Source organism: Alosa sapidissima, chromosome 17 (genome assembly GCF_018492685.1).
Source record: "Alosa sapidissima isolate fAloSap1 chromosome 17, fAloSap1.pri, whole genome shotgun sequence".
NCBI lineage: Eukaryota > Metazoa > Chordata > Actinopteri > Clupeiformes > Clupeidae > Alosa > Alosa sapidissima.
This window is the reverse complement of record NC_055973.1, coordinates 3845276-3872746: the sequence shown is the minus strand read 5'-3', so window position 1 is coordinate 3872746 and position 27471 is coordinate 3845276. Positions and strand designations below refer to the sequence as shown.

Here is a 27471-nt window from a genome sequence, read left to right as displayed (position 1 = left end):
ATAGACGCGTTTTACATGATTGCGGCCACATACCTAACAATGATTTTACACGCACATTGCGAAACAGATACGCCTGAAGTGGGCGCAAAAGCGTTAGTACATCTGGCCCAGAAAGCACTGTTTTGTTAGAAGACTTATGACTATGTCCATGTAGGACATAGGATATGTGTGTAGGGGAGAGGGATCCACAGATAAATACATTCCTCAGCTCTAATCTAAGGATTCATACATTCTAAACATGCTATTCTCTGTCACTTACAGAAGAGCTTGGGCTTGCCAATCCACATTAGTCAAGATCTGTGAAAAGAAAATAATTCAATCTCACACCATATTCATCATAACACCCTCATACTTGGTTCCTCTGAAACTAAAGAAATAGTCATAGATCTGAGGAGGAGACCCACTGTTAAAGCACCAGTCCATTTCTCTGGCAGACTTCAAATTCCTTGCTTGGTGCAGCAGTAATCTGAAATAGGACATTAAAAGCAGCCACATCAACAAAAAGACCTGGCAAAGACTGCACTTCCTCAAGCTACTGAAGGCATTCCATGTCAACAAAGGCCTACTGGTACACATCTATAAAACCAATGCAAAGAGCATCCTGAATTCTTCTCTGAATTAATCTGGAATGTGAGCTTAGACAGTCAAATAAAGAAGAACCCTATCACCAGTTAGCCTACAACTAGCCTATGGCTAGAAGAGAGCTAAAGGCTAACTGGAGTAACTCACTTCCAGTGAGTTATTGCATACACAGAGACGAGAAGGGTATGCATCCTCTCATTCAACTCTGTGGTCGATGGCAAATAAGTTCATGTACCCCAAAATTCGACTCAATTTAAACTCAAAACTTGAAAGCATAAACTTGAAGGCATAAACTCCAGAGTTCAGGGATCATCCAATCACAGACAGCATTGGAGTCAGGACTGTCACTGATTATCACCCTTTGTGCATTCACACCTCAATAATCCTTGCACTGTACAATGACGTGTAGGCCAAACATCACCACTGTTTTGGAATTAAGCAGCTCTTGCAATTTTATTCCATAGGAAAAAAGACAATCTAACCAGCAACCACACACAGACACGCACATACAAGCACAAGCACAAACAATACAGTACTTTTCATTTAAACAGCCAACAGGAGATGACACATTACTCTGTGTTAAAGCAAAGAAATGACTGGAATGCCTATTTAAAGAAAAAAGTGCAAAAACATGATGGGCTAAACAGTGATAGTGATCGATAAGGCATAAACAACACAACACATTGATTACATTATCATCAATGCACTTTCACAGTGGGAAATTCATTCATTACTTCTGCCAGTAAGACAACCTCTGTGGCATTTGTTCATGTGTGCTGAGTGCTCTACAGACTCTACTGGCTGCGTCCTGTATACATTAAGGCCTCTCCTGTGCTGGGGTATCTATTTATTGATTGTATTTATTATTATTAACATTTACAGCAGCACATATAAATACACAAAGTTAATAAATACACTAAAACGACAATACAAAGGGGATTATCTGGCAACGTTAAGACAGATTTCCTCTGTGACATCTACTGGGGACGACCTCTTTAAGGTATGAGTTAATGGCAATCAGTGTGGACATAGCTCTTCAAAAATAACTGCTAGATTGTGTATTTCAAAGGAAAGTGTAAAATGCTGTAAAACTTAAGTTTCATTGTGAAGTACAAGATGACACACTGAAACACGTCACAATGGAGTTAGTAAACAAAGCTTAGTGGTATGTTGCTGTGACCACTTGTTTCCAAATAAGGCTCCTGTAAACAAATCCGCTAAAGATCACTAGACACAAGAGATCAGGTGTAAACCAGCAAAGAGAAGGGGAACACCCACAAAACATCACACGTTCTAGAGTTCTGCAATAGCATTGGTCTTAAGTGTAACCCTAATTCTAATTCTTGTCTCTGTTTGTTTGCTCATAGTTGGGGAATCAGTCGGAGACGTTGAATGTGGGAGTGTGAGGCTACATGCTCTGGAGCTTCAGATAAGACCCTGAAGGGAGAACAATATCCAGAACAAACACTGAAACACGCCACACTCTGCAGTTAGGAGGGAAACACTGCTCACGTCTGTGCTAACAGAGTGTATACAAAACGGTTTGAAGTTAGAGCAAACTGCTCTCTGGTACTGAAATCACTCCTAAGTCTTTTCTAGAGGTTGCAAGGACATGCAAGGGTGCATGCTAGCCTGCTAGCAGTCATGCTAACTTCAGAAATACTTGTTACCATGGTATTGCCCTCAAACTATTGCCTCAGTTTCTGAATTTAAAAGCCCACTGAGCACATCAACATGTCTGCACATGACAGACAATGGCACAATATCAGAAAGACACCCACGTGAGTGAAACTACACCAGACAGGAATGTGTGGTGTGAGTATATGTGAGTGTGTGTGTGTGTGTGTGTGTGTGTGTATGTATGTATGTATGTATGTATGGTGTGAGTATGTGCACGTCAGTGCATGTGTGTGTGTATGTAATCCTAAACGCTCGTCATGGCAGGAGCTTGTCTGCGTTCTTGGAGAGGCTGTGCAGTAGAGATTTCTGGAAGGCCTCCTCGGACACCTCTGGAATGAGAAACTCCAGGAGCAGGTCCCATATGGAATACACCAGGTGCCTGTCAGGGGCAGGTAGACACACAGCACATGCACAGGTGAGCGAGCGCACAGGACAGGTGAGCTAAAGGCAAGGCAGACATCCCAGAGAGCAAGGCCCCATCTCCCTATGAAGGACTGGAAAACATGACTCAATTCGGTGACTCAAACATGACTCAATTTGGTTCACTTTCCCATTAGCTCACAATGGAACTATTAAACAGATCCCAAAGTTCCAAGCTGCATTTGCTCCTTACCACACACACACACACACACACACGTGGAAAAATACTTCACAACCACAACATACGATTTAGATGGAACCTATAGGTGGATAGGTGATTCATGGAAAAGTATTGCTACCATAGTTCATGAATAGGAAGTAATATTAAACCATATGTTTGGCCATAATCATGGGTAAATTTAGTTAAATGTTGAAAATCTGTCTATGATGCACTATAATTTAGTTTTCAGGGTCCACTGTAGTCCCATTAGCAGCCTTAACTTAAGCCCTATTCGGCCCATTAGCAGGTTAACTTACCCCTATGCGGCCCATTAGCAGGTTAACTTACCCCTATGGGCCCATTAGCAGGTTAACATAAACCCTATGCGGCCCATTCACAGCTCTTTGTAAAGGTAGTACATACAGTCGTGGCCAAACGTTTTGGCAGTGACCCAGAATTTGTTTTTGCAAACATCAGTTTGTTTGGTGGCGATTCACATCGTTTCTAGATCATTGTGTACACTGTACAGTGATCAGATCAGGTGCATATTACCAGTGATTCATTGTAAATAGATTCATTAGCATAAACAGTTAACTGACAAGCTTGACCAGCACACATCATTTCAGTATAATCATATCATCAAAACAGGGGAAAGTGTGAAGGAGTGCCCTTATCCACGCTGACCCCAAAGGTACATTATGAATGTAGCTCTGAATGCGTACAAGTAAGCTGAAATCTATAAAAGGTGTCTCATGTGAAAGGAGAAAAATAATTAATATAATTTAATAATTAAAAATAAAATACGTTTGTGAAACAACATTTGTGTCACTGCCCAAACTTTTGGGCACAACTTCACATCACATGGAAATAACAATATTGGACCATAAAGGCAATGAGACGTGGCCGATAGTTCTACAGCCATGCAAACCCGTACCTGTTTATGTGGGGGTCCTGCAGAGAGTCCAGCACAGTCGTCCAGGACAGTCTGTACCGCTCAGAGCCCAGCAAGTCAGACACCAAGTCTGGGGGAAATGAAAACAGCTGAGGGCGTCATGACAACAGAACCACCACTCTATTTTAGTGCAGTTTCTTTCTGCAATGGAACATCCACTTTCAGTCCATTCTATGCTGATGAAATACTGAGTGGGACTATTTAGAGTTTTGTGTTTTATAGGAACTTGACATATTACCAACAGTCACGTATGTCCAACCTCTTATGTGGATGTGTCACTTAATATTCATTTCTATACAAACCAAGACGGCGGATTCCTAAAGAAACGCAAGCACCCACACCATACGTTTATCTAAATTAGCTATGTACCAAAAATTACATTTTATCGTGACTCGAAGAGCTGTAAACAGTGTTGTAAGGCTGCGTGTACAAATCCGCTTGGAGCTCCAGTGGAATTTTGAATTGCTGACGAGAATTCTCGGGCTAACCGTTGATGTGCTGTGAGAAAGGTTGGGAATAAGCACCCACCAGCCCAGCACTAAACTCTGAGCGTGGTAAACAAATCAGATATTTCAGGCAGTAAAAGCCCCGGTAAGAACCAAACTAGATTTTGTTCAAATCTACACACCTATGGCTACTGAAAAAATTAAGGTTAATTTAGCAAATGTTATTTTGAAGTATTAAAAAACATTGTCGTTTTAGAATTTTCGAACGAAATGGTTGGTAATTAGTACGTTTACGATATGTGTGTTGTGTTGTGACCTGTAATGAAGAATAAAGGCAGGCAATCTGTGCCTACTGAAACGTCTCAACAGCCAATGTAAATGACCAGATCAGGCTTGTCATTGGCACATGGGCCGTGCTGCTTGGGGATTGTTCAAGGAGGACCATGCAAGTGGATTAAAATATATTGAAGGACCATGCTATGCTATTTACCAAAAAGTTGCTGTGCTCCTTTCAAAGTGTTCTGTGTGTGTGTGTGTACCTGGGAGCAGCTTCATGAGACAGTGTAGGGATTGCCTGCGTGTGTGTGTGTGTGTGTGTCTGAATGCAGCTTCATGAGACAGTGTTGGGAATGCCTGCCTCTGTGTGTGTGTGTGTATGTGTGTGTGTACCTGGGAGCAGCTTCATGACTGCCTGCGTGCGTGTGCGTGCGTGCGTGTACCTGGGAGCAGCTTCATGAGGCAGTGTAGGGACTGTGTGTGTTGGTACCTGGGAGCAGCTTCATGAGGCAGTGTAGGGACTGTGTGTGTGTTGGTACCTGGGAGCAGCTTCATGAGGCAGTGTAGGGACTGTGTGTGTGTTGGTACCTGGGAGCAGCTTCATGAGGCAGTGTAGGGACTGTGTGTGTGTTTGTGTGTGTGATGATACCTGGGAGCAGCTTCATGAGGCAGTGTAGGGACTGTGTGTGTGTTGGTACCTGGGAGCAGCTTCATGAGGCAGTGTAGGGACTGTGTGTGTGTGTGTGTGTGATGATACCTGGGAGCAGCTTCATGAGGCAGTGTAGGGACTGTGTGTGTGTTGGTACCTGGGAGCAGCTTCATGAGGCAGTGTAGGGACTGTGTGTGTGTTGGTACCTGGGAGCAGCTTCATGAGGCAGTGTAGGGACTGTGTGTGTGTTGGTACCTGGGAGCAGCTTCATGAGGCAGTGCAGGGATTGCCTGCGAGTCTCCTCCCTCTCCTGGAGGCTGCGTTGGGGGCGGGGCAGGACTGGGAGACGCCCTCCGGGCCAAACCGCCTCCTGCAGCACGCGCAGGTACGTTACCCAGTACTGAGTGCAGGTCAGATTACACACCTTTACCTCCAGCCACCTGCACACACGCACGCACGCAAGCACACAGACGCACGCATACATACACACACACGCATACACACACACACGCACAGACATACACACACAGTTTACTTCAGAATAAATATACAGATGGACACAAATTTGACATGTGCAACGCAACGCGCACACACAAACTCCTGAATGAGTTTGTTTGAGGATGACCTTGCTATGGGATTTTCACCTGAAGCCTATCTGTAATAATTCTTCCAGACACTTTTCTTTCATGTCACCTGCATTCTCCTTGTCTCTATTCTTGACAGATTTATTTCAATCTTCACTGGTGCCATCTGGACTTAAACGTTGCTTTTACAAAGTATTTGGACTTTGTTACTTCTGCCCTCTGACCAGGGATTCAGTGACAAGCCAGGTGTCAGATAACCTTCCTCAGAAGGCCGTAAGGAAGGTGCGGTCACACACTGATCACACACAGACTGGCTCTGTGTGCTGGAGGGAAAGGAAACCCCCCGCCATAAAACTAAGACACTGTGCCACTTCCTCCTCTTCACTGTCAGGGGGCAAACACACTAACCTCCCCCCCACACAGCACTGACCCCTCTCCCTCTTACCCCCCACACAGCACTAATCCCTCTCCCGCACACAGCACTGACCCCTCTCCCTCTTACCCCCCCCACAGCACTAACCTCTCTCCCCACACCCTCACCCCACCCCAACACAGGGGCTTTTCTTTGGTCTGGGATGCGTCTGCGGTCACCCTTCCCTGTCCAGATAAAAAAAAAGTCCCCGTCTCTGCCTGGTGCATGTAGCCAGAGGCTAACTGCATCTATACATTCTATTGGGCTCTAATTAAAATGGAGACAAAAGCTAATTTCATAATGCTGCAAAATCTATTTGCTAGTTCAATACCAAGATCCTAAGCATAAATGTCAGTCGGCCAGCTTGATGCTTCCACAGGCCATGAGATAGCTTTAGCTCATGCACCAGATACTTTGCTCATTGAGAAACGTTGCACAAATTATGGTTAGTGGTTAACAGCTCATGTCTATATTCATCATGAATACGCCATATTCAGACAGTGCAACTTAATGATTAAGAATGATTTAACAAGCCAAGAAAAACAGAAGATGACAGAGTATACACAAAGTGTGAACTCTGACCCCTGCAGGAGGTATAAAGTACTAACAGGAAATCATATGGTTAATCCATTACTTCATTAGATTCTCTGTGCATCTCCTGGGAAGTCCAGCTGCTACTCCTACAGTTTCAATCTGCCATAATCTCAGAAGCCTCTTGAGCAACCAATCTGCCACCTTGGTTCATTCTCCACTAAATTTCTCTGAGTATGATTATTATCCTACATAATATTAGGACGATCAGACCTTATCTAATATGCCACACAACGTCTTATACAGACCATGGTTTGGACGAAAGTGCTAAAAACTATAAACATAAAAATAATGTGTCATGCTATCTGAAATGTTTGGCAAACACACTTGAGCCCCCCCTCCTCAGTGTAGCTTTTACACACGACCCTTGTTTTGTGTTCCAGGAATTCTTTTTATATTTACATAACAACCAGAATTTGCACGTGTAACTATATGTGACATATGAAAATGCTGATGTTGATCATAGACTGTATATATAGAACTATAGATCTATATAACAGTCTATGATGTTGACAGAACATCAATTGAAACTGACAGAAATTGAAAAAATTAAACAACTTTGCTTTGTGATTTGCTATGCTATCCATTTAGCCTTTACACTATATATTTTTTAACATTGACATGTCCCTACACAGTTTCCAAAGAAACCCTTTCAGATGCATGAGGCCCCTGCTTTGCTGGATGGATTCAAATGTCTGTAACTGAATGCTGCTGTTTAGCTTCATATTAGATGTGTACAGGTGTGTCCTTACCTGTCGATGAAGGTGCCAAAGAGAAGGTGCAGAGTTCTCTGGATGTTCTCGGTGCACAGCCAGCTCCACTGGTCCTTCATCAACATACACAAGACATCCAGGGCCACATCACCCACTGCAGTCTCCAGCACTGTTGAAGACACACACACAAAAGCAAACACATAAACACAAGAGGCTGTAACGGTTGAAAATGCTAATAACAGGAAAATGCTAATAACAGAAATGGGATGCCATCTTTGTAATGTCCATTTTATGGCAGCTGTTTACTGATGTGTTTTTAAGCTTCCAGCCTCCCTTTGGGTAACCCTGTGTTTCACGTCACAACACTAGGAATTGTTGGTAATTCCCTTGAGTAAAGTCTACATAAATGGCACAGAAAGGGTGCAGGCGACCCCTCATGCACTTCCTAATCTCACAGAGGGTAAGCCCTTAACCCTCATGCATTTAGCATGATCATACTTTAAAGTCTTTGAGTCTGTGAGTGTCGACATTGACATTCAGCTTTTGAGGGTGCGACTGTCTACCACTCAGCAAGCAATAATGAGTGTTGGATTACACCGCCCTCTGGTGTGCTTACAAAGAAACTGCATGCTCAGTCTACCGCTCTAACTCATGAGGGCCTCTCAGGAAGACCTTTGAGCTTTGTTTCCTGAAACGAAGAAGGAAAACAGCGAGGGGAATACCTTGAAGGGAAGCACATTTATTCTGAGAAAACATAATAGTTAATAAAGAAAAATATTATTAGTAATTGCTGTAAATGGAATAACTAATTAACTACATAAAAAGCCAAGGTGGGGCATGACACAGCACAAAGTGTTCAATAACATTTCTTAAAACATGGTCACAATGCAGTGAACTAACCAAATGGGAATGGACAAAGCAGGGGAAGCAGTACAAGGTCTAGGCCAGCTAGATAAAAGCTAGCTAGTTAAATAAATGCCTTCAAACCTGAACTTAGAGTCCTAGATCGTCCACAGTCCTGTCCCTCCATATTCAGTTTGAGACCTCCCTCTCCTTTAGAGCCAGTCTCCTGTAAACTAGTCTTGACCACAAGAATCTCCTGCTCCTGAATGAAGGTCTCGAGTCCAGCCACAGAGAGACCATTGAACACCTGTCACAGGTGTGGAGATTTTAAGGGAACAATTTAACAACTTAACCTCAGATCCACAATAATAAAGAACTTCATTCAACACAATTATGCAATAGCTCTCTCTCTCTCTCTAACACACACACACACAGAAAGAGAGAGAGAGAAAGACACACACACACACCTTCTGCTACCCTTTTCAGATCATAGTTTGAGAGAAAAAAATATTTAACACAATTCAGTTAAAATATTCAGAATAGTCTAATAACTATGCTGAGATCTACATACCGTGCTTGCCTCATCAAAGCAGTACAACACTTTGGGCATGATATCTGTTACAATCAGAGCAGGAGCAGTTTTACTGGAGAACCTCAGTCGCGACCTAAACATGAAGACAAAGTAGTGTACAGCTTTTCAGTGTTTCATTCATTCATTCAATCAATCAAATCATTCATTCATTGGAAGTCTGACTTAAGATCACTTTGACATGCACACATCTTGACAGATACACAGAGAAACACCAGTGCTAAGAGCCTCTGAGGTGACGTACTTGGATTTTTTGTCAGAGGTCAGTTTGCCGTCCGTCTCTACCTCCACATCATCCGTGGGACTCTGCAGCTCTGAGCGAGGGAAGGCCGTCTTCAGCGTGTCCACTATAGCATTCATCACTATCTGCCTCAACAAAGAATCAATCACAATACATTGAGCTAACTTATCCAGGGCGACTTACAGTGAGCTAACTACAGGGAAAGTCCCCCTCGATCAATTCGGGGGTTGCTCAGGAAAGGTTTTTTTTTGTTATGTTGCTGTCTTACTTGTCGTTTTCTGTGTCTCTTATACATGCATGTATGTATGTATGTGTATGTATATATGTATGGGTATATATGTATATGTGTGTGTGTGTATGTTTGTATATGTAACTGAGTATGTACTGTATATGTATGTACCTCATTTGTTTGTTCCTGTCATGTAATGTGTTCCCACTGGTGTCTCTTAAATGTTAATGAAAAAAAAAATGTAGTATGGTAAAGAAGGTAATGTTTACTGAACTTGACACTAAGAAAAGTACTACAATAAAGTAAAAAAAAACTAAAAAAAAACGTGTGTTTGTGTGTGTGGGGCCCTGTTCACCCGCTTTTCCAACATAAAACCCAGTGTTGCCCAGTGTACTTGGGACAGACACGTACCTTGTCTATCCGTGACACAATGAACGGCTTCTTCACAAAGGCAATTCTTGCATCTGTATTGAGAGCGAGAAACTCTTGCATTTCATCACTGTTGGCAGTTTCTGGGATGGCACAGAGTTGCTGCAAAAAAACAAATCTAATGGTTTAATCATCTCAGTTCATTTCAGCCACATAGTCCATCTAACTGGGAAGGACTCAATTGACAGTTTTAACAACACAGGGTCAAAAGGCATTTTCTAGAACAAAAGAATTTTCCAGTACAATTACACATTCCAGTACAGTTACACATTATGTACAGAACTGTATTCCAGAACTACAGTATATGTGCATTTCCCTCACCATCAGTAACAAATCTTTGTTATTCCCAAAGTATGAACAATGCAATTATAACAATGGTTTAGAAAATGAGAGTACCAAACCTTGAGAAAATTTTCCAGTAAACTTTTCCTGGCTTCAATTTTATCTGTGTCCATGTTTCCAAATGGTAAATCTGGAAAGATCTTCTTTGGACCTTTAACATCTTCAAAACCCGCCCCAAAAAACAACATGAGACTGTTAGTACATGGAGGGGGGCAGCATAGGCCTACATGCATTTAATGAACTGTGTGCTTTATGGTGGCCGCACTTTTAATGATCTTGCGTAGTTCCGGTTTTTCCTCCAAGCGGGTTTGCAGGTTGAGAAATTCACTGTATCTGCGATTCACCATGTGATAAGCCACAGGTTGCACAGCGCAGGGGTTATCCGAGTCCAGCGCCGTTTCATACTGAAACAACATGCAAACACAGTCTACATTTTAAATATACAAATTAGTCACTTAAATATATTGCTTTTCTTTCATTCTTCAGATAACTCACTACACACTGGTCCAGTGAATCACTATCCGGTCAGTGTCTTTGTTAAAGCACACAATCACAGTAAGATGTATTTTGAGGAGGGGTACTCACTTTCACCGTGTACAGAGTGTACGGATGGGAGCCGGTACCCCTGTGCTCCTTAGCTATGATGGTCCCAGTGATGCGGAGGTTTTGGATAATAACGGGGCCTTCAGGGCTGCTGAGAGGGTCAAAGGTGAAAGAGCCCCCAGTTGGTGAGGAAGCCAGTAGCGGTGCCATCACAGCGAGCTCGTTCGGACTCACCGCCATCCCGGCTACCTGCTGCTGATCCACACCCAGCGCGGCCTTAGACCCAACGGGGCCTTCTTCCTCCAGCTCGTGGAGGGTGCAGAAGCTGGACGCTTCTTCGATCTTCCCCACATCTGCCACGGAGGCTCTGGGATCGTCAGAGACCAGAACCTTGGGGCAGGACAGCTCCGACATCCCCGAGAACTCGGACAACTCGTCCTCGAGGTCCACGATGCCCTCCAGCGCCGCCTCGGCGACATCCTCCTTTGGCTTGTCCGCAAGCTCGAAGATGGGACTGATGAGGACGAGGGACTCCGTGGAGTTTTTCTTGAGCTCGGAGAGAGGGGAGTCCTGGTCAGAATCGTTCTCGTGATAGAAAGGGTTGGACTTGCCGGGCCTCAGGAAATCCATTGGCCTCCGCACAAGAATGGGAGCAAGACCTGCTGCTGTAAGATCAGTCACAGGCCTGGATGAGTCCTCGTCAGCGTTCTGGTGAGAGCAGTTCTCGGCAGAGTCTACGACATCTGCAGTGGGTGTCTCAGCCGCGGGGACGTCTGCTTTACTGGGCCCGTTCGACTTCTCTGGTACTTTGGGAACAGGATGCGCCTCCGTCTCCTGAGCAGGCGTTGGTTCTGGGGGAGTTTCAAGGTGCAGAATTTCCTCGGTGCCGGTCGGCTTTGGGACAGGATCAACGGCCTTCGCGAAGATCTCCACGATCATCATGTTGAGCCAGTCGGGGTCCGAGAGCTTCGTGATGAGGGGCAAGAGGACGTTACAGGTGATGAGCTCGCCCACCACAAATCGTCCCGTTCGGGTTTCCAGGTGGGGTGCAGGAACGAGCACGTGCAAAAGCAAGTCCACAATCGCCCTGGCGTAATTCACCTCGACGGCAGAGCTCTTAAGGGCCGGATGAGGAGTGCTCTCTTTAGAATAGAGCTTCCACATAATGTCTCGGGAGTTGTCATCTTGCTGATTTTGTGCATCCACCAGGTTTTCCTTAGCCCTCATGTAGCTCTGAAGGTGACATCCAAACAGATCCAAGGTCCTCTGTGTTAAAGCTTTTGTGTCCACCCTCTTGCTGCGTAGCTTCAGCTCCATCGCCATGGAGATCATTGCTCTCTCGACCTCGTTCTCGAACTCATGCTCTGGGGACACAGTGCTGTACCACGATGACACAAAGTCTCGGATGATCTTGGTGACGGTGTTTTCGATCTCGCGGTCAAGCAGCTGCTCACTCTCTACGGAGGAGGAAATCCTCTCCATGGTGACAAACCGCTCTAGGTGAACGACCCTGTTTGACTCAAGGATCACCTGAGATCCGAGCCAGGCACCCAGCACAACAAGGAAACTTGTGAAGATGCACAGCAGCCACACGTTCACCAGCAAGTGGAACAAGATCATCCAGGCCAAGAAAGCACCAACTCCCAGCAGTCTTCTCTGGCCCAGCATGTCGACCAAGCCCCATGATTGGGAAGCAAGGCCGGCTGGAGAGGACATGATGGAGCCCCTGATTAAAGAAAAAGTTAAGTTTAGATTCACAAATTACAGTCAGTGTTGGGAATGATAGCTGGTTGACGGCATGGTTTTGATGGACAGTAGGGATCGACCAATTATCGGCCGGGCCGATATTTAGCATTTTTATAATAATTGGCATCGGTCATTTTTTCCACCGATAAGCCGATACTGAAATGGATAAAGAATGAAACGCGCTACTTTGTCTGTAAAGCGTCTCTCACTCCCTGCATTTGCTACTCTGTGGTCGAGAGCACTGTCCCGCCCACTACACCGTCTGATTGGTTAGCACGATTGCAGCCAATCAGGATCGAAGACTGAACACGGAGAAAGTTTAGAATTTTCACTGAGGCTTACTGTAGACTGGGCTTCAGCTATTTTTCGAAGGTAAGGAAGGTAGGCCTACCTTACATTGCTGAAGTTGCAATGAATCACAATCATCTACTACACTGAAGTTACAAAAACACCACTTTGTAAGCTATTGTCTCTTTGATCCGGATCAATAAGTAGCCTAAAGCACCCACCTCCTTCATTTAGCGAATTCCCGATTGATGCACGTTAGTCATAGCCTACCGTTTACTAGTTAGCCTACAAACTCGTGTGCTGCGCGTCGGGAGTTCTTTGCATCCGCCTCGTCCATTAATTGTGAATAACGGTACACGTCGGCGGATGTTATCCCTTAGGCCTACATAGTAGTCCTAAATTATGCGATAGCGAACGTCAAAAAGTCTAGTTGCTGCTTTTTGACGGACTGTCAGAAAAGACTACAAGCACCCAGGGTCAGCCGTAATTTAATCAGACCTGAACTAAATCGTGTCCTGAGCTTACAATTACGTGCCTTTTATGGAAGAATATTAGACTCAAAAGTTTTGTACGTGTGTATCACGTTTTGAAACTGTAGAAATTATTTGTAACTGTAAAAATGATCTGTACAAGTAATTGTCAATATCACAAATATGCGCTACACTTACAAATCTATTCTAGGGGTACGGATCGGTTTTACAGCTACAAATCATCCTACAGTTAAAAATATTTTACAATTACAAATATATTCTACAATTACACATCAATATTCTACGCACAAAAAGCTGCTCTACAGTTACAAATCTTTTCTACAGGTGTACAGACTTTTGCAACACCTTTGGGATGAAAAGTGTCTCATATGTATTGTGTGTGTGTGTAGCAGGATTTGTAACTGTAAAAATGATTTGTGATTTAACAAAAAAATAACACGAACAATTTTAAGTATTACTCATATGTCGTTCACTTACAAATATATTCCACAGGTATGAAATATTCCACAATTGCTGTCTTTCAATTACGAGACTATTCTGCCATTACAAATTTCTGCTGCTCGCACAAGTATTTTCTACAAGTATACAAATCATTTTGAGACTGTTCTGGCGCTTCCTGTTGAATAGCCAATGGCGATCCTCAGGTTTGGCTAGCCAACCATGAATCTCAGTTCACTAACCAATCACAGAGCAGGAGCAGCGCCGTCGTTGTCTGTGGGTGCAACCAAACCTGGAGTCTACGTTTGGAGCACGCTAGTTTCCTGTATTCCTTGAGGTATGTTGGTAGCCTACACCACACAGACATGTTCTATGTCCACTATTCCTTGTTAATACAGCCAGAGTACCTGATATACGGGGCAACGAGGTGAGATCAATCAATGGCAACTAATGTGGGCAACAGACAAATAACTATTATATATAGCAAGCTACCGCTAGTTAGCCAAATCCCACTCAATCAGTCTGTCAGTTTAAGCAGCATACAAGTGCTAACGGAAATGTAGTGTGTGGATGGAAATAAATAACAACACTCAACATACTTTTGAAGACATTTTGTTTCAAGTTTGTAACAAATGCGGTCAAAGTTTTAAGGGAGTTTGTCAGTCGGTCATAAGGTAGGCTCAGCAAAACGAGGCAGGCGGCTAGCATTATTATCAAGAGGTGTGCTAACCATTAGGCCTTGTATGCCAGGTCTACCTCCAGATTGTGAGGTGCTACTTTGGACTTGACAAACTCTTATAGTAGGCAACAGAAACTCTTTACTGCAGAAAAACCGTAGTAGGTTTGATGCTCAACAGATTGCTCTGGAGTTAGTTATAAGTTAATAATAAGTATCCATTGATATGTGTGACAAAACATACCAACTGGTGTCAACATCAGCTAGGCTATGTTGGCATTTTCTGATGGTTCTTCATGACTGATCATAAGGTACAAAATAAATAATACAGAAATACAGTGCTGGGCATTGGTAGACAATCATATTAATCTGTCTATGTATCTAATTCTTCTGTGTAAGCAGTTTCTTATGGATCCCCAGTTGCTGCCTCCTTCTGAAGCACAGGTGGGTCATCAAATATATTTTACTGTCTGAAAATAGGTCGCCGCCCGATGTGAGTTTCAAAAAGCATACATTTTGAACTTGTTGACGGCAGTATTCCTACTTAAAACAACATCCTCGGATGTGTATGTTTTATATTTTGTAAAAGTTAAAGAGAAATCACTACTATTCTATCTTAAAAAGTCAGTTTATTTTCAAACGTTTTTGTTGGTTCCTGTCAGTGATAGATCATTATCTATGATACATTTATAGTTACTCTCTACACTGGCAGGTTATTAGAGAGGCTGAAAACCAGACTGGAACAGGCTCTTCAAAGGCAGCCTCTGGACCTGGACTATTTAGAGTTCCTCTGTACCAGTGAGTTGAGCCTAGTTCACTGAGTACTCACATGCCATTTCCAGAAGAGGTAAGCAAAGTCTGTTTGTTTTTTGTGCAAAATAAGTACAAACATTACCCCTGTTTTCAGAATACTTTCAGAAGGTGCCATTGAGTCCTGCTGTCCTGCTAAAATAAACTTCACTGACAGTTTTTACATATTTTTCCCCTCACAAACTATTAGATACCAGAATACAGTTGTTTTGTACTGTAAAAATAGTATTAAGTGTTGATTTATATATATTTAAAACAAAAGAGGAGACGGCAGAGCCTCATGCTTATAATCATTAATTAATTATAAAATAAATCATGGACCTACACCAGTAATCCTCACTATTTTTCTCACAAGATTGACACATTGGCAGTGCAAAATCAAAAGGAGAGCCTCTTTTACGACAACGTACTAAGTCACCTTTGCAAATGTGCATTTCTACATATAAATTCGACATCCCACAAAAAAGAAATAACACAGCCAATACATTTTCATTTAAGACCAGTCATCTAATATTGGGATGAGTGGAAGCTGGCATGCGTGTCCTTGACTTTCTTCATGCTGTAATTTTAGTAGCAGGTTTGACAATACCCCCTTTAGGAAGCACCATTAAGGCTTAATAACTTCCTTTCACCTTCATTATTGTATTTGGGTGAAGGGAGATGTATAATTAAGATGTTTTTTGTTTTCACAGTGCAGGATTGTATGTTTATGAAGCACATTTGAAAAAAAATATTGACTTAACCACATACAGTGGGTCCCATTCAGAAGTGGCCACTTCTTTCGCGTTTTCTGTGATTCATGCAGCTGTGTGAAATGTATTACAACTTATCGCCACAAGGTGGCAGTTTAAGTCCACTGTAGCATTTGTAAACAGGGCAGCGGAGTGCATTCAAAGGCGTGGCAGTGAGATACTGTAAGCAGAACGAAACTGAAGATCACCTCGTTGAAGTCATACAGTAGACTAGGCTAAATCAGAGCTTGCTTTTGTTTTGATCAACCTGGGGCCAGAGATGATGGCCTTTGGCGAACAGTTTAGGCCTACTCAAAATGAGTAAAATCAAAAGCACTATACAGATGACATGAAAAAGGTTATGATGTATGGATTCCCAAGTGTCCAAGCTTCCAAATGGTGTATAACATAACTATGCTTCATAGCAATATGGGATTTAGAATGTTGGGGGAAGGAGGGTAGGTGTTCTTCATAAGGTTAAAATATTGTTGTTATGATGCGTTTAACAGGTCATAGGCAGACGGGAAAAGCAGGCCTTAAGAGGGCTACAGGATACTGGGGTGCTCCCAATGATAATAGAACGGCCAGAACTGGCTAGAGTTCTGTTCCCAAAAGGTGTCTCATCTCTGATGGATCCTAAGGTATTAATGTTCAAGCATGGTAATTTAAACATGGCAAGCATGACACATCCTCTCACATTCTTTTTGCAAAGGTAAATTTGTAAATGGAGGAAAACAACTGACAGAATAAAGTACATCATGACTATGGTACAGTGCACAATAGTATTCCAAACAGGGCACACTGTTTTTGTTGCAGATGATTTTGAAAAGAGTGGTTTGACCAGATGAGGCGGAGGTTGACGAAGATGAAATGGAAGACTGCCGTGTCACAGCCTACCTCAGACAATACGTTGTAAGTGGTATGACAAATATTTCCTAAGATCCCCCCCCCCCCCCCCCCACAGATTTTGAAACCTGGCTGATCAGAGTGATTTGGATTTGATGAGAGATCTGTACTTGAACCAATCGTGGACTGAAAAATATGTGAAAGTATTTTTTCAAAAGTATCTTTTGTGATTGTGATGACTACATTTACCACATTACATTACATTTACATTTTCAGTAATATAGCTTACAGTGCCCTCCACATTTGTTAGCTCCCAGGAATCACACGTGTGAAATGTTATAACTGTTCAGTAAATCACAAATATTATTTTCTTGTGGTATTATAAGTATATAGTATAAGTATATATACTCTTTTGATCCCTTGAGGGAAATTTGGTCTATGCATGTATCCCAATCCGTGAATTAGTGAAACACACTCAGCACACAGGTGAGGTGAAGCACACACTAATCCAGGCACAGTGAGCTGCCTGCAACAACAGCGGCGCTCGGGGAACAGTGAGGGGTTAGGTGCCTGGTCAAGGGCACTTCAGCCATGCCTACTGGTCGGGACTCAAACCGGCAACCCTCCGGTTACAAGTCCGAAGCGCTAACCAGGCTAGCATTGTATAACAAACAATATACACTAAAAGTATTTTCTGATATTGTCTTTTAATTCTTACAGTTTCTTTAGAGACATTGAAAGACCTGGTGGTCTTCTGGACGGGATGGTCTGTTGGCAGGGGCAATGCCGACTGTACATTGAAACTCCCCCTAGGGACAAGAATGTATGACACCTTCAAAGAAGCTATGAATGCAGCGCTGAAATAAAGCAATTATGGTTTTGGCTTGATCTAGTGTTGTTTTCTGCAAGTTCAATGCAGTATAGTCAACAATTTCAGTGTTTCAGACGGTGACCAGAGTTCCAGTTGTTCAATGAATAAACTATGCAATGAGAAACTGTATGACGATTGCTATTTTTCCTAGTTGTATATTTAACTACAATGTGTGCACCATATGCAGTAGCCAGAAAAGTTGTGATTTTGTTTCTCAGCTGCCACAAGGCACCTATCCCCAACTTGTTCTGAGAAACTGGCTCTGGTAAGAATTGATGTCTAAGTTGCTTTGGATAAAAACGTAAGCCTAATGAATAAAATTATTTATTAAAGTTCACATATCCCAGCATTAGGGAATAATATTTAAAAATGCAATTTTAAATTTATCAGACAGGACAGGGGAGAAGTCTACAATAATGGTGTTCAAAGACTAGAATACAATAGACCTAAGAAACACATTTTAAAGAACAAATATAGGAGGGAAGGAGATGTATTTTCTATTCAGTGGTAGGCTACATGTTCTCCATGCTGATGTAAATAATGGTCCAGTGATCCAGTGGAGTGATCTTGAAGGCCCTTGATAAGAGATATTACATCAGTGTTTCAGAACAAGGACCACTTAACTGCATACTGCATATCAATGTAAATATACAGGTCACACAAGCACAAGTTTAAATTTCATGTAACTGTTAAGACTATATAAATATACAACACAACTACCTATATTTTATATATATGTCCTATATTTCTATTTTGATACATCCATGTTCTATATTTCAGTCTTGCACTTTAATTTAATGTTTATTGTCTATAGCTATGTCTATAGTATGTCTATGTCTGTATTTAAAGTATGTCCATGTCTGCATGGGAAAGTAAGAAACGAAATTTCAATTCTTTGTATGACCAGTGCATGTAAAGAAATTGACAATAAAAGCCGACTTGACTTGAAAGGAAGACAAATAAATAAAAAAAAAACTCACAGACCACCTAGCTAAACAAAATAAATAGTAGGCCTACTCATTGCTTATTACCTTGCTTATTGTCAGAGGATTCATGATTTAAACTGGCGTAGCTTACATAGGCAGTGTTACAGAACTGTTTGGATTTACATAAAAGTTGTTCAACATCGCAAACAAATCATCTATATAGTTTAGCATGCCAGCTCGCGAACCACACTTTGAGAAACATTGGCTTACATGAAGACAAAAACAACGATGCATATTTACATGCACACAAACACTATGTAGAAAGAGAGCATTCTGGAAAAGCATGATTGTATTTGTAGTAGCTTATCTGCACAGGTACAGTTGGCAAATTATCAAAGTTAACAAACCATCAGAAATGTAAAACGATGACTGTAGCTGAAGTCGCCCATTTGAAATGTAAATAAATTGATAACTTAACTACCTAGGAACAGCCGAAAGATAACTGCCGATAGAGAGGGGAAACATTTTGTTAACGACTTGCCCCGTGTATCAGGTACACTGGCTGTATTAACTATCAATGTACCTCAAGGAATATAGGAAACTAGCATCGGAGCCCGTTCCGTAATTAGACATTCTCTGCTAGCGTGCTCCAAGCGTAGACTCCAAGTTTAGTTGCACCCACACAACTAGCAACGACGACGGCGCTGCTCCTGCTCTGTGATTGGTTAGTGAACTGAGATTCATGGTTGGCTAGCCAAACCTGAGGATCGCCATTGGCTATTCAACAGGAAGCGCCAGAACAGTCTCAAAATGATTTGTATACTTGTAGAAAATACTTGTGCGAGCAGCAGAGATTTGTAATGGCAGAATAGTTTTGTAATTGAAAGACAGCACTGTGGAATATTTCATACCTGTGGAATATATTTGTAAGTGAACGACATATGAGTAATACTTAAAATTGTTCGTGTTATTTTTTTGTTAAATCACAAATAATTTTTACAGTTACAAATCCTGTTACACACACACACAATACATATGAGACACTTCTCATCCCAAAGCTGGTGCAAAAGTCTGTACACCTGTAGAAAAGATTTGTAACTGTAGAGCAGCTTTTTGTGCGTAGAATATTGATGTGTAATTGTAGAATATATTTGTAATTGTAAAATATTTTTAACTGTAGGATGATTTGTAGCTGTAAAACCGATCCGTACCCGTAGAATATATTTGTAACTGTAGGGCATATATGTGATATTGACAATTACTTGTACAGATCATTTTTACAGTTACAAATAATTTCTACAGTTTCAAAACGTGATACACACGTACAAAACTTTTGAGTCTAATATTCTTCCATAGCCTTTTAGGCTCACAGAAGTGTAGCTTATAGCCTACATATGGACACAAATTGCATGCTTAAATAGCCTAAGAACTATTTTAAAACTGTTTTGTTAAACTATTAAACCATAACACTTGCCATCACGCATGCACCTCTTCCTCTCCCTATCCCTCTCTCGTGTACTCACACACACGATGGCAAAGCATCCTCTTTGTGACAGGTCTCTTACAAGCACATAGCCCATTGTGTATGCCTATGGAAATAATTGCTATCAGTCAGCTCTTGGATTAACATGATACACAGGATTTACACTTGAGATGCAAGTTGATAGACAATTGTGTATCAAAAGAAGAAAGAAAAGTTAGCATAATTAAATGCTTTTGAATGAAAATTTTCAGCATATTGCCATAGCCTAGGCTACTATCTACCCCCCTTTTTGACAACTGAAATATCGGTTTTACATATCGGTTATCGGCCTCCTGTTTTGGTAATAATTGATATCGGTATCGGCCCTGAAAAAACCATATCGGTCGATCCCTAATGGACAGTTCTGGGGGACTAGTCTTAAGCACCTCATTTGGCATACAGCTCGAGGAGAGTAAGGAAAAGGGCACGCTGGTCAGCTCAAAACTGGGAACAAGCCCGTGCACAATCTGTTTAGTTGTCTTGAGATTGTCTTGAGCACAATTGACGTGTGTGCGTTAGTTAGTTAGTTAATTTGGACTCAGGTCTTGGAGATGGTTGACAAGTGAAGAATGCACAAAATGGCAAACCATCATAACGTTAATGGAAAAACCACTTGTCAAACCAAGTGCATGGTTAGCAACCCACAAGCTAGCTGGCCAGACATTTTCCGAAACGTTACAATCATGATTCTGATAAATGTAGCCTATTCCCCATGGTTTAGCAGTTTCCAACTACAATGAATCATATCACACTATAGTGCGCTTGATAACAAGCTACCGTTTTTAGCCAGCGATACATCGTACTGGTATCTACGGCTAGTTACCTCCTGCTATCTATATCTCTATCTGATGCATAACTTAGCAAGCGAAATGCACCACTTCCAATTTAGCTGCTAAGACTGTATGTGAAGACGCCAAGTCACCAAAACGTACCTACCTTATTCAATGACTTGTCGTGAAAAATGCCGAGCCTAAATATTTAATATGTAACATCATTCTGAGCACCATCATTAAGAGTCTTTTCTGTTTACAATTTTTTACCCCAACAGGTTGTCTTCTTCTATGGTATGACATAGATTGGTAACAACTCTTCACTGCCACCCGCTGGACTACTGAGAAACGTGATTAAAAGTGACATTTCTATAAGAAATACTCTGTGTTTATGATATATATATATATATATATATATATATATATATATATAGATAGATAGATAGATAGATAGATAGATAGATACTTTATTGATCCCCAAGGGGAAATTCAAGGTCTCAGTAACATACAGACATCACACACAACATGCACTTACAGCAGAAAAAGTATTACTTAAAAAAAAAGAAAGATACTTTATTGATCCCCAAGGGGAAATTCAAGGTCTCAGTAGCATACAGACATCACACACAACATGCACTTACAGCAGAAAAAGTAATACTTAAAAAAAAAAAAAATCCACTGTACAATAGAGACAGTAGAAGATAAACATGATACTAAGATACTAAATACTAAATATAGGCTACTATATAAACTAAATCAAATATCTAATTGCCTGAAATGAAATGTTTTTTCCTATATCCCGTGTCAACTGGAACAACATGGAAATTGCATGTTTCAGGTTCAGGTTGTAGTGATTTCTATATGGGGCCCCTATTAGACCAACGTTACAGTGTGAGAGATTACAACAGGGTTCCCACTTTCAAATGTAAAATTCCATGACTTTTCCCAGACATGAACCCTGAATTTCCATGACTTATAATGAATAGTATAATATACTGACCAATGATTTCAGAGCGCCTGTGTAGCGGTCAAGAATCTTTCTAAGAGCGGGAGATGAATAAATGGGCATTGAATAAACACAGATGGGCTACTCAAGCAAGCAGTAAAGCTATAAGCAGATATACACAAAAATATATTTTTATTAATGTATTTTGACAAGTACATTGCTGCTTCAACAAAATTATCTGATATTCCATGACTTTGCCCCAAAAATGATAAAATTCCATGACTTTCCATGTCTGGAATAGACTTTCCAAAAATCCGTGATATTCCAGAAATTCCATGACCCGTGGGAACATACAACTAACCACAATATGTCCAAAATGAGTTCTGAGCAGACATCATCACTACCATCACTAGCAATACTTGAATGAGGACAAGAATGGGGCAATAGGCTAAGAAACCAGTCCAAAGAGGAGTCCAGTTTCAAGTATTAAGCTGTTATTGGTGTTTTTTGTGATTTGCTGCATTACCTTAAGATCTTGTCAACCATCTTGATGAATTTAACCTGTTCAACAGGATCCCCCCCCCCCCCCCAAATATTTTATAGGCTACAATTTGTGAGCTTTTGATAGGCAATTTTTTTAATATAATTTGATAGGCCTAATTCCAAGGATATTTGTGTTGTGAACCCTGAAATGATAATTTCATTAACAAAGTGTTCCTGATGATTGATTGATAAGAAAATTAGGTATGTTAATGAACAGAGGGAAATGCTCTAATCTAATTTGTTCAGAGTGGATGAACCTGGAGCTGGCGTGGGAACAGATTTATCACTGGACAGAAGAGCCCCCCACACACCCATGGCCGTGTCATTACTCTGTGGGCAGTTTCACAGGTCCTGCTTCCTCCCTTCAGGTCCTTTTCGACTTGTGCTCCGTATATAAAGCTACTCACCCCTCTCAGTTATGTCAGAGTTTTTTTTTTTTTACATGGTTGACAAAAGAGTCTGGCTGAGTTGCCTTTGATGAAGGTGAGTTGCCCCCTCTTTCATCTCTCAGAATCATGTACATTTGTGGGAAAGAAAGAAAAGTAGGCGACTTAAAGATTAATAGGACAATGCTGTAATGAAATGTACAAAATGTCATTTTTGATGGTAAATTTTAATTTCAGGCAGCTCTTTTCTCTTCGCGTATGCTACAGACTTTTACATACCCTCGGAGAGTCACACCAAAGAGAACACGGTTTAGGGGAAAGATGTCTAAGAGCTGGATGCTTTGTCGCTATGGTAAGTAAGACACTGAAGACTTGTGTTCTTACAAGAACGTATATGAAAATCTGTTAGTTGATGCGTAATTACACTAATAATTGTGATAAAGTAAAACTTTCACTATTTTTTAGTCCTTGAAGTATAGCTAAAAACTTTAAAGATTTACATTTCTGAATGAGCGGCTATGTTTGTAAGATGTTTGTAATTAGGCACTAATAAACAAAAATAGTATAAAAAGTAACTATGCCAGAGGGCTTTTAGCATGAAAAGATAATCTAAGGATCAATCATTATGATGAATGATTATTGTGATAGGTCACGATGAATATTAGGATGAATGAAGAAGTAATCAAGCTCAGCAATAAAAGCTCAAACTCAGCCAAAACTGGGTATGGGTAAATCTGGGTATTCGTAACATTCCTGGGATGGTGAGAAGTGCAGCGTGTTATCTGATGTCAGCCATCTTGATCAGGCCAAAAGAGTTTCTCATGTTGCCCAGCAGCTCCCTGCTTGACACCACCCAGTTTCATACGTGAAACAGAACCATGTGATTTTAATCTAACTAAGCGTTTTATCCTTTTCTAGCGCCAGTTGCAGTGGTACTCATCATCATCTTCAGCGTTAAAGGTTACATTGAAGACCCTCTTCTGGCTTGCCTGCAGGATGCTGACTACAATGAGCTTCTTGACATCATGAATCAGGGTCTCCCCTTAACCAAAACTCCACAGCATGTAGTTATCGTTGGTGGGGGAATAGCTGGACTGACTGCAGCCCAACTCTTAGAAAAAGCTGGACACAAGGTTTGTTTATCACAATGCATGTACAGGGGGGTATTTCAAGTATGTGGTTTAGTGACAAACCTGGGTAATTTAACTCATAGGAGGTTTACTACTTACTGTACTAATAGAAGAGCTGTGTGATATAACAAAACATAGGGCTCTTGTTGTAAGACAGGTTTACCAGTTCCTCTGAGTTAACTTACCCAGATATATATGTTGTTCAAATAGTTTGCTCCTGTGTAGATGCCCTTGGCCTTGTCTTGTATGTGTAATCAGGTGACTATCATTGAGGCAAACCATCACTTGGGCGGCCGTGTGGAGACCTATAGGAATGAAAGGGAGGGCTGGTACGCCGAGTTAGGAGCCATGAGGATTCCCAGTTTTCACAAGTGAGCACACAGACTGGCATTCCACTAAACATTCCACAAAACATTGACAAGCAGGTGTGGGTGCCTTTCATCCAGAAGACAAATAGGATAAATGAGTTTTATATAATAATAAAAAAGCGTAATAATGTTATACCTCTTATTTATTACCAATATGTATTTATAAAATATTTTTCTTAATTTATTTATAGTTGCATTAAAAACAAAGCAATTAATCCACTGAATGCATACTTGCTTTATTTCAGGATTCTGTTCACTTTCATGGCCAAGTTGGGACTGCGGCTAAATACTTTCATTCAGGATGACGACAACACATTTTACTATGTAAATGGGTTACTGCAAAGAACGTCCATTGTTAAGGACAACCCAGATGTATTAAGATACCCTCTCAATGAAGCCGAAAAAGGGAAGTCAGCAAGTCAACTTTTTGATATGGCGCTATGGAAGGTACTGACCACACCTATGTAAACAATGCTGTGTTGAAAAACAACCTCTTGAGGATGTAGTTCTTTAAACAAATACATGTTAATGAATGTTATCTTCACAGATGAGAGATGACTTGAACACCATTGGCTGCAATTCTGTTTTGGAAAAATATGATTCATACTCAGTAAAGGTAAACAACGTTTTACGTACAGGTTATAATTCATTAGTCTACGACTACAGAATGTTAATTTTATGATGAGCTGGGGTCATCATTATTTGCAGCAATGCATTTTATCGCATTCCACATATATTCTGCATGCTTAGGTTAAATGTTGTAAATGTAAAAGTAAGTCAGGCTTCTGTCTTTGTAATCTAGGACTTCTGCTACTGATATGTGATAATTGTGGCTTATGAAATGCTGTAATAATATAACAATATAACAAATGTTACGATAACAGAATGTAGTTGATGCTGGTCCATGTCCATTTCAGGAATATTTGGTAAAAGAGGCTAACCTGAGCCGAGGAGCCCTCAGGATGATAGGAGACCTCCTGAATGAGAACAGCATTTTTTACACGGCTCTAACAGAGATGCTGTACATTCAGTCGGATATAAATGACAACATTGAGTAAGACCATGTTTCATTTCACGATTGATTGACATGGAGAATGAATAACTGTTGTGTGAATAACATGACTGGTAGCACTGCTCTAAATTATGTCTCTGTTTTCAGGTACTATGAAATCACCGGTGGCTTTGATCTCCTGACAAGAGCAATGACTGATATGCTCAACAGCACCATCATTTTTAATTCAAAGGTCAAACGCATAACCCAGTCTGACAACAGTGTAACCGTTACATACCAGGACTGGCGCAGCTCCTCCACTCTGTCTAACATAACCGCTGACTATGTCTTACTGACTGCTTCGGCAAAGGCCACGTTGTTTGTTGAATTTCAACCTGCCCTGTCAGAGCTCAAGTTGGAAGCGCTACGCTCGGTCCACTACACCACCTCCACAAAGGTGGTGCTCAGTTTCAGCGAGCGGTTCTGGGAACAGGCTGGCATTAAAGGTGGCAAATCCATCACTGACCTGCCCTCTCGTTTCATATACTACCCTAGCCATGGGTTTTCTGGGAAAGGAGGGGCCCTCTTGGCATCCTACACGTGTTCCGATGACTCTGCCCTGTTCCAGGGACTGAGGGATGAAGAGCTGATGGAAGCAGTGCTAAACGACTTGGTGAAGATCCACGGAGAGGGTATACGTGGTCTCTGCACGGGCGGCGTGGTGAAAAAGTGGGGTTTGGATCCCTTCAGCCTGGGAGCTTTTGTAATTTACACCCCTTACCAGCAGACGGACTACGCCTCTGTTTTGTTCAACAGCGAGAATAGGGTTCATTTTGCAGGGGAGCATACAGCCACACCGCACGCTTGGATTGAAACTGCAATGAAATCTGCCATCAGAGCTGCCAGAAACATTAACAAATTGACAGTCTAAGACCATGAAAAACAGTGCTTAGACTGTATCTGACCAACTCAGGTGTTTTTGTGAAAGTCTCACCTCCGGCCATAAACTGCATGGAAAATGTCTGTATAACTGGGCAACTATGGTTTGTTTGAAATTGGGACAATATGTCTGATGCTGTAGGTCCATATTGCTATAATTCAATTAATGAGTAATATGTGATACTGTAGGTAATTATAAGGAATAAAGTTGAATCTAATGTGTGAAACTGAATATCAAACAAGGACCTCAAATAAAATGCTCAAGTCTGTCAACGTTTATGTCTCAAACTGCAAAGTAAAAACGTAGTTGAAGCTACATTATAGCTATATTATTATTATTATTATTATTATTATAACCTTTATTTAACCAGGTTAGTCTCATTGAGATATAAAAACTCTTTTTCAAGAGAGACCTGGCCAAGATAGCAGAACAAATAGTTACACATCACAATCACAAAACAAACACAAAAGAGGCAAGACAACTCAAGTGCATTCCAGATTAAATAAAAGTACCATTAATTAAAACATTTGCACTGGATGGACTCATGTTCTATGGCTTTATAAACACCTTTAAAATCATTTAAGGAAATTAGACACTGTAGTTTGAGTGTTTTCTGTAGTTCATTCCAAGCAGAAGGTGCAGCAAACATGAAAGCCTTCTTGAACAACTCTGTCCGGGCTTGAGGTACATTCAATAAAATAGTGTTCTGAGACCTTAAGGCATAAGTACTATATGTAAAAGAAAGAAATTCAGATATGTAACATGGAAGCCTACCTATAATGCCCTTATATATGACGATATAGAGGTGAGTAAGTCGGCGATTTGACAGAGAGGGCAAATTCACTGTGGAGTAAAGTGTGCAGTGATGAGTGAGGGGTCTGCAATTTGAAATGAACCTTAAAGCTCCATGATACACAGCATCCAACATCTGAAGACACTTTGATGGGGCATTCATGTACAACAGATCACCATAATCAATAATAGGAAGAAATGTGGCATTGACTAGCCTTTTTCTGGCAGAAAAAGTAAAACAAGATTTGTTCCTAAAGAAAAAACCTAGCTTCAATTTCAACTTGTTCACTAAGTTCTGTATATGAAGCTTAAAAGAAAGGTGGTCATCAATTAAAAAACCTAAGTATTTATAAGATGAAACTATCTCAATTGTTTTACCCTGATTGGTAACAATATTCAGGTCTAACTTATTTTTCCTTGAGTTTGAAAAGACCATTACTTTGGTCTTCTCAGCATTAAGCTTTAATTGATAAAGCTGTGCTTGCACTCTGTGAAAAGCAGTTTGCAAATGCTCAAATGCCTTCCTTATGGTAGCAGCACAACAATAAATAACAGTGTCGTCTGCATAAAAATGGAAAA

The 27471-nt window shown here is 41.1% G+C and overlaps 2 protein-coding genes and 2 long non-coding RNA genes across 7 annotated transcripts; 2 read left to right on the top strand and 2 right to left on the bottom strand.

The window, feature by feature from the left end:
- Positions 1 to 1006: 1006 nt before the first annotated feature.
- snx19b (sorting nexin 19b) lies at positions 1007 to 21085 on the bottom strand. 3 transcript variants are annotated; one of them, XM_042067840.1, is made up of 12 exons: positions 20963 to 21085; positions 10724 to 12407; positions 10404 to 10542; positions 10198 to 10298; positions 9779 to 9898; positions 9142 to 9263; positions 8880 to 8973; positions 8453 to 8615; positions 7505 to 7637; positions 5421 to 5605; positions 3777 to 3864; positions 1007 to 2641 (listed from the first exon to the last, which is right to left on the bottom strand). In XM_042067840.1, exons 2-12 carry the CDS (start codon positions 12395 to 12397, stop codon positions 2518 to 2520), a joined length of 2943 nt encoding a protein of 980 aa, XP_041923774.1. In that variant the 5' UTR covers positions 12398 to 12407; positions 20963 to 21085; the 3' UTR covers positions 1007 to 2517. The 3 variants fall into 3 exon arrangements, with proteins under 3 accessions (XP_041923774.1, XP_041923772.1, XP_041923773.1); XM_042067838.1 differs by lacking the exon at positions 20963 to 21085 and adding an exon at positions 20413 to 20936; XM_042067839.1 differs by lacking the exon at positions 20963 to 21085 and adding an exon at positions 20413 to 20934 and having other exon boundaries at positions 7505 to 7634.
- LOC121688336 lies at positions 13743 to 17705 on the top strand. Of its 2 annotated transcripts, none has more exons than XR_006024559.1 (6): positions 13743 to 13981; positions 14723 to 14764; positions 15033 to 15167; positions 16371 to 16502; positions 16678 to 16780; positions 17428 to 17705. It is a non-coding gene; the product is annotated as an uncharacterized LOC121688336 (long non-coding RNA). The 2 variants fall into 2 exon arrangements; XR_006024558.1 differs by having other exon boundaries at positions 13744 to 13981; positions 16678 to 16773.
- On the bottom strand, positions 17887 to 19151 carry LOC121688337. Its single transcript, XR_006024560.1, has 2 exons — positions 18986 to 19151; positions 17887 to 18154 (listed from the first exon to the last, which is right to left on the bottom strand). It is a non-coding gene; the product is annotated as an uncharacterized LOC121688337 (long non-coding RNA).
- A 1860-nt stretch (positions 21086 to 22945) lies between the features above and the next one.
- il4i1 (interleukin 4 induced 1) lies at positions 22946 to 26281 on the top strand. The gene is made up of 7 exons (XM_042067989.1): positions 22946 to 23023; positions 23590 to 23804; positions 24060 to 24172; positions 24415 to 24616; positions 24717 to 24785; positions 25087 to 25223; positions 25329 to 26281. The coding sequence occupies exons 1-7, from the start codon at positions 22993 to 22995 to the stop codon at positions 26089 to 26091; spliced, it is 1530 nt and encodes a 509-aa protein (XP_041923923.1). The 5' UTR covers positions 22946 to 22992; the 3' UTR covers positions 26092 to 26281.
- Positions 26282 to 27471: the final 1190 nt, after the last annotated feature.

Excerpts from the sequence above, each read along its gene's own strand:
- il4i1 (XM_042067989.1), top strand. The coding sequence starts at position 22,993 with ATGTCTAAGAGCTGGATGCTTTGTCGCTATG. Across the intron at positions 23,805-24,059 it reads TAGAAAAAGCTGGACACAAG|GTGACTATCATTGAGGCAAA; the intron begins GTTTGTTTATCA and ends ATGTGTAATCAG. Across the intron at positions 24,173-24,414 it reads AGGATTCCCAGTTTTCACAA|GATTCTGTTCACTTTCATGG; the intron begins GTGAGCACACAG and ends GCTTTATTTCAG.
- snx19b (XM_042067838.1), bottom strand. Across the intron at positions 10,543-10,723 it reads ACACTCTGTACACGGTGAAA|TATGAAACGGCGCTGGACTC; the intron begins GTGAGTACCCCT and ends ATGTTGTTTCAG. Across the intron at positions 10,299-10,403 it reads ACTACGCAAGATCATTAAAA|ATGTTAAAGGTCCAAAGAAG; the intron begins GTGCGGCCACCA and ends CGGGTTTTGAAG.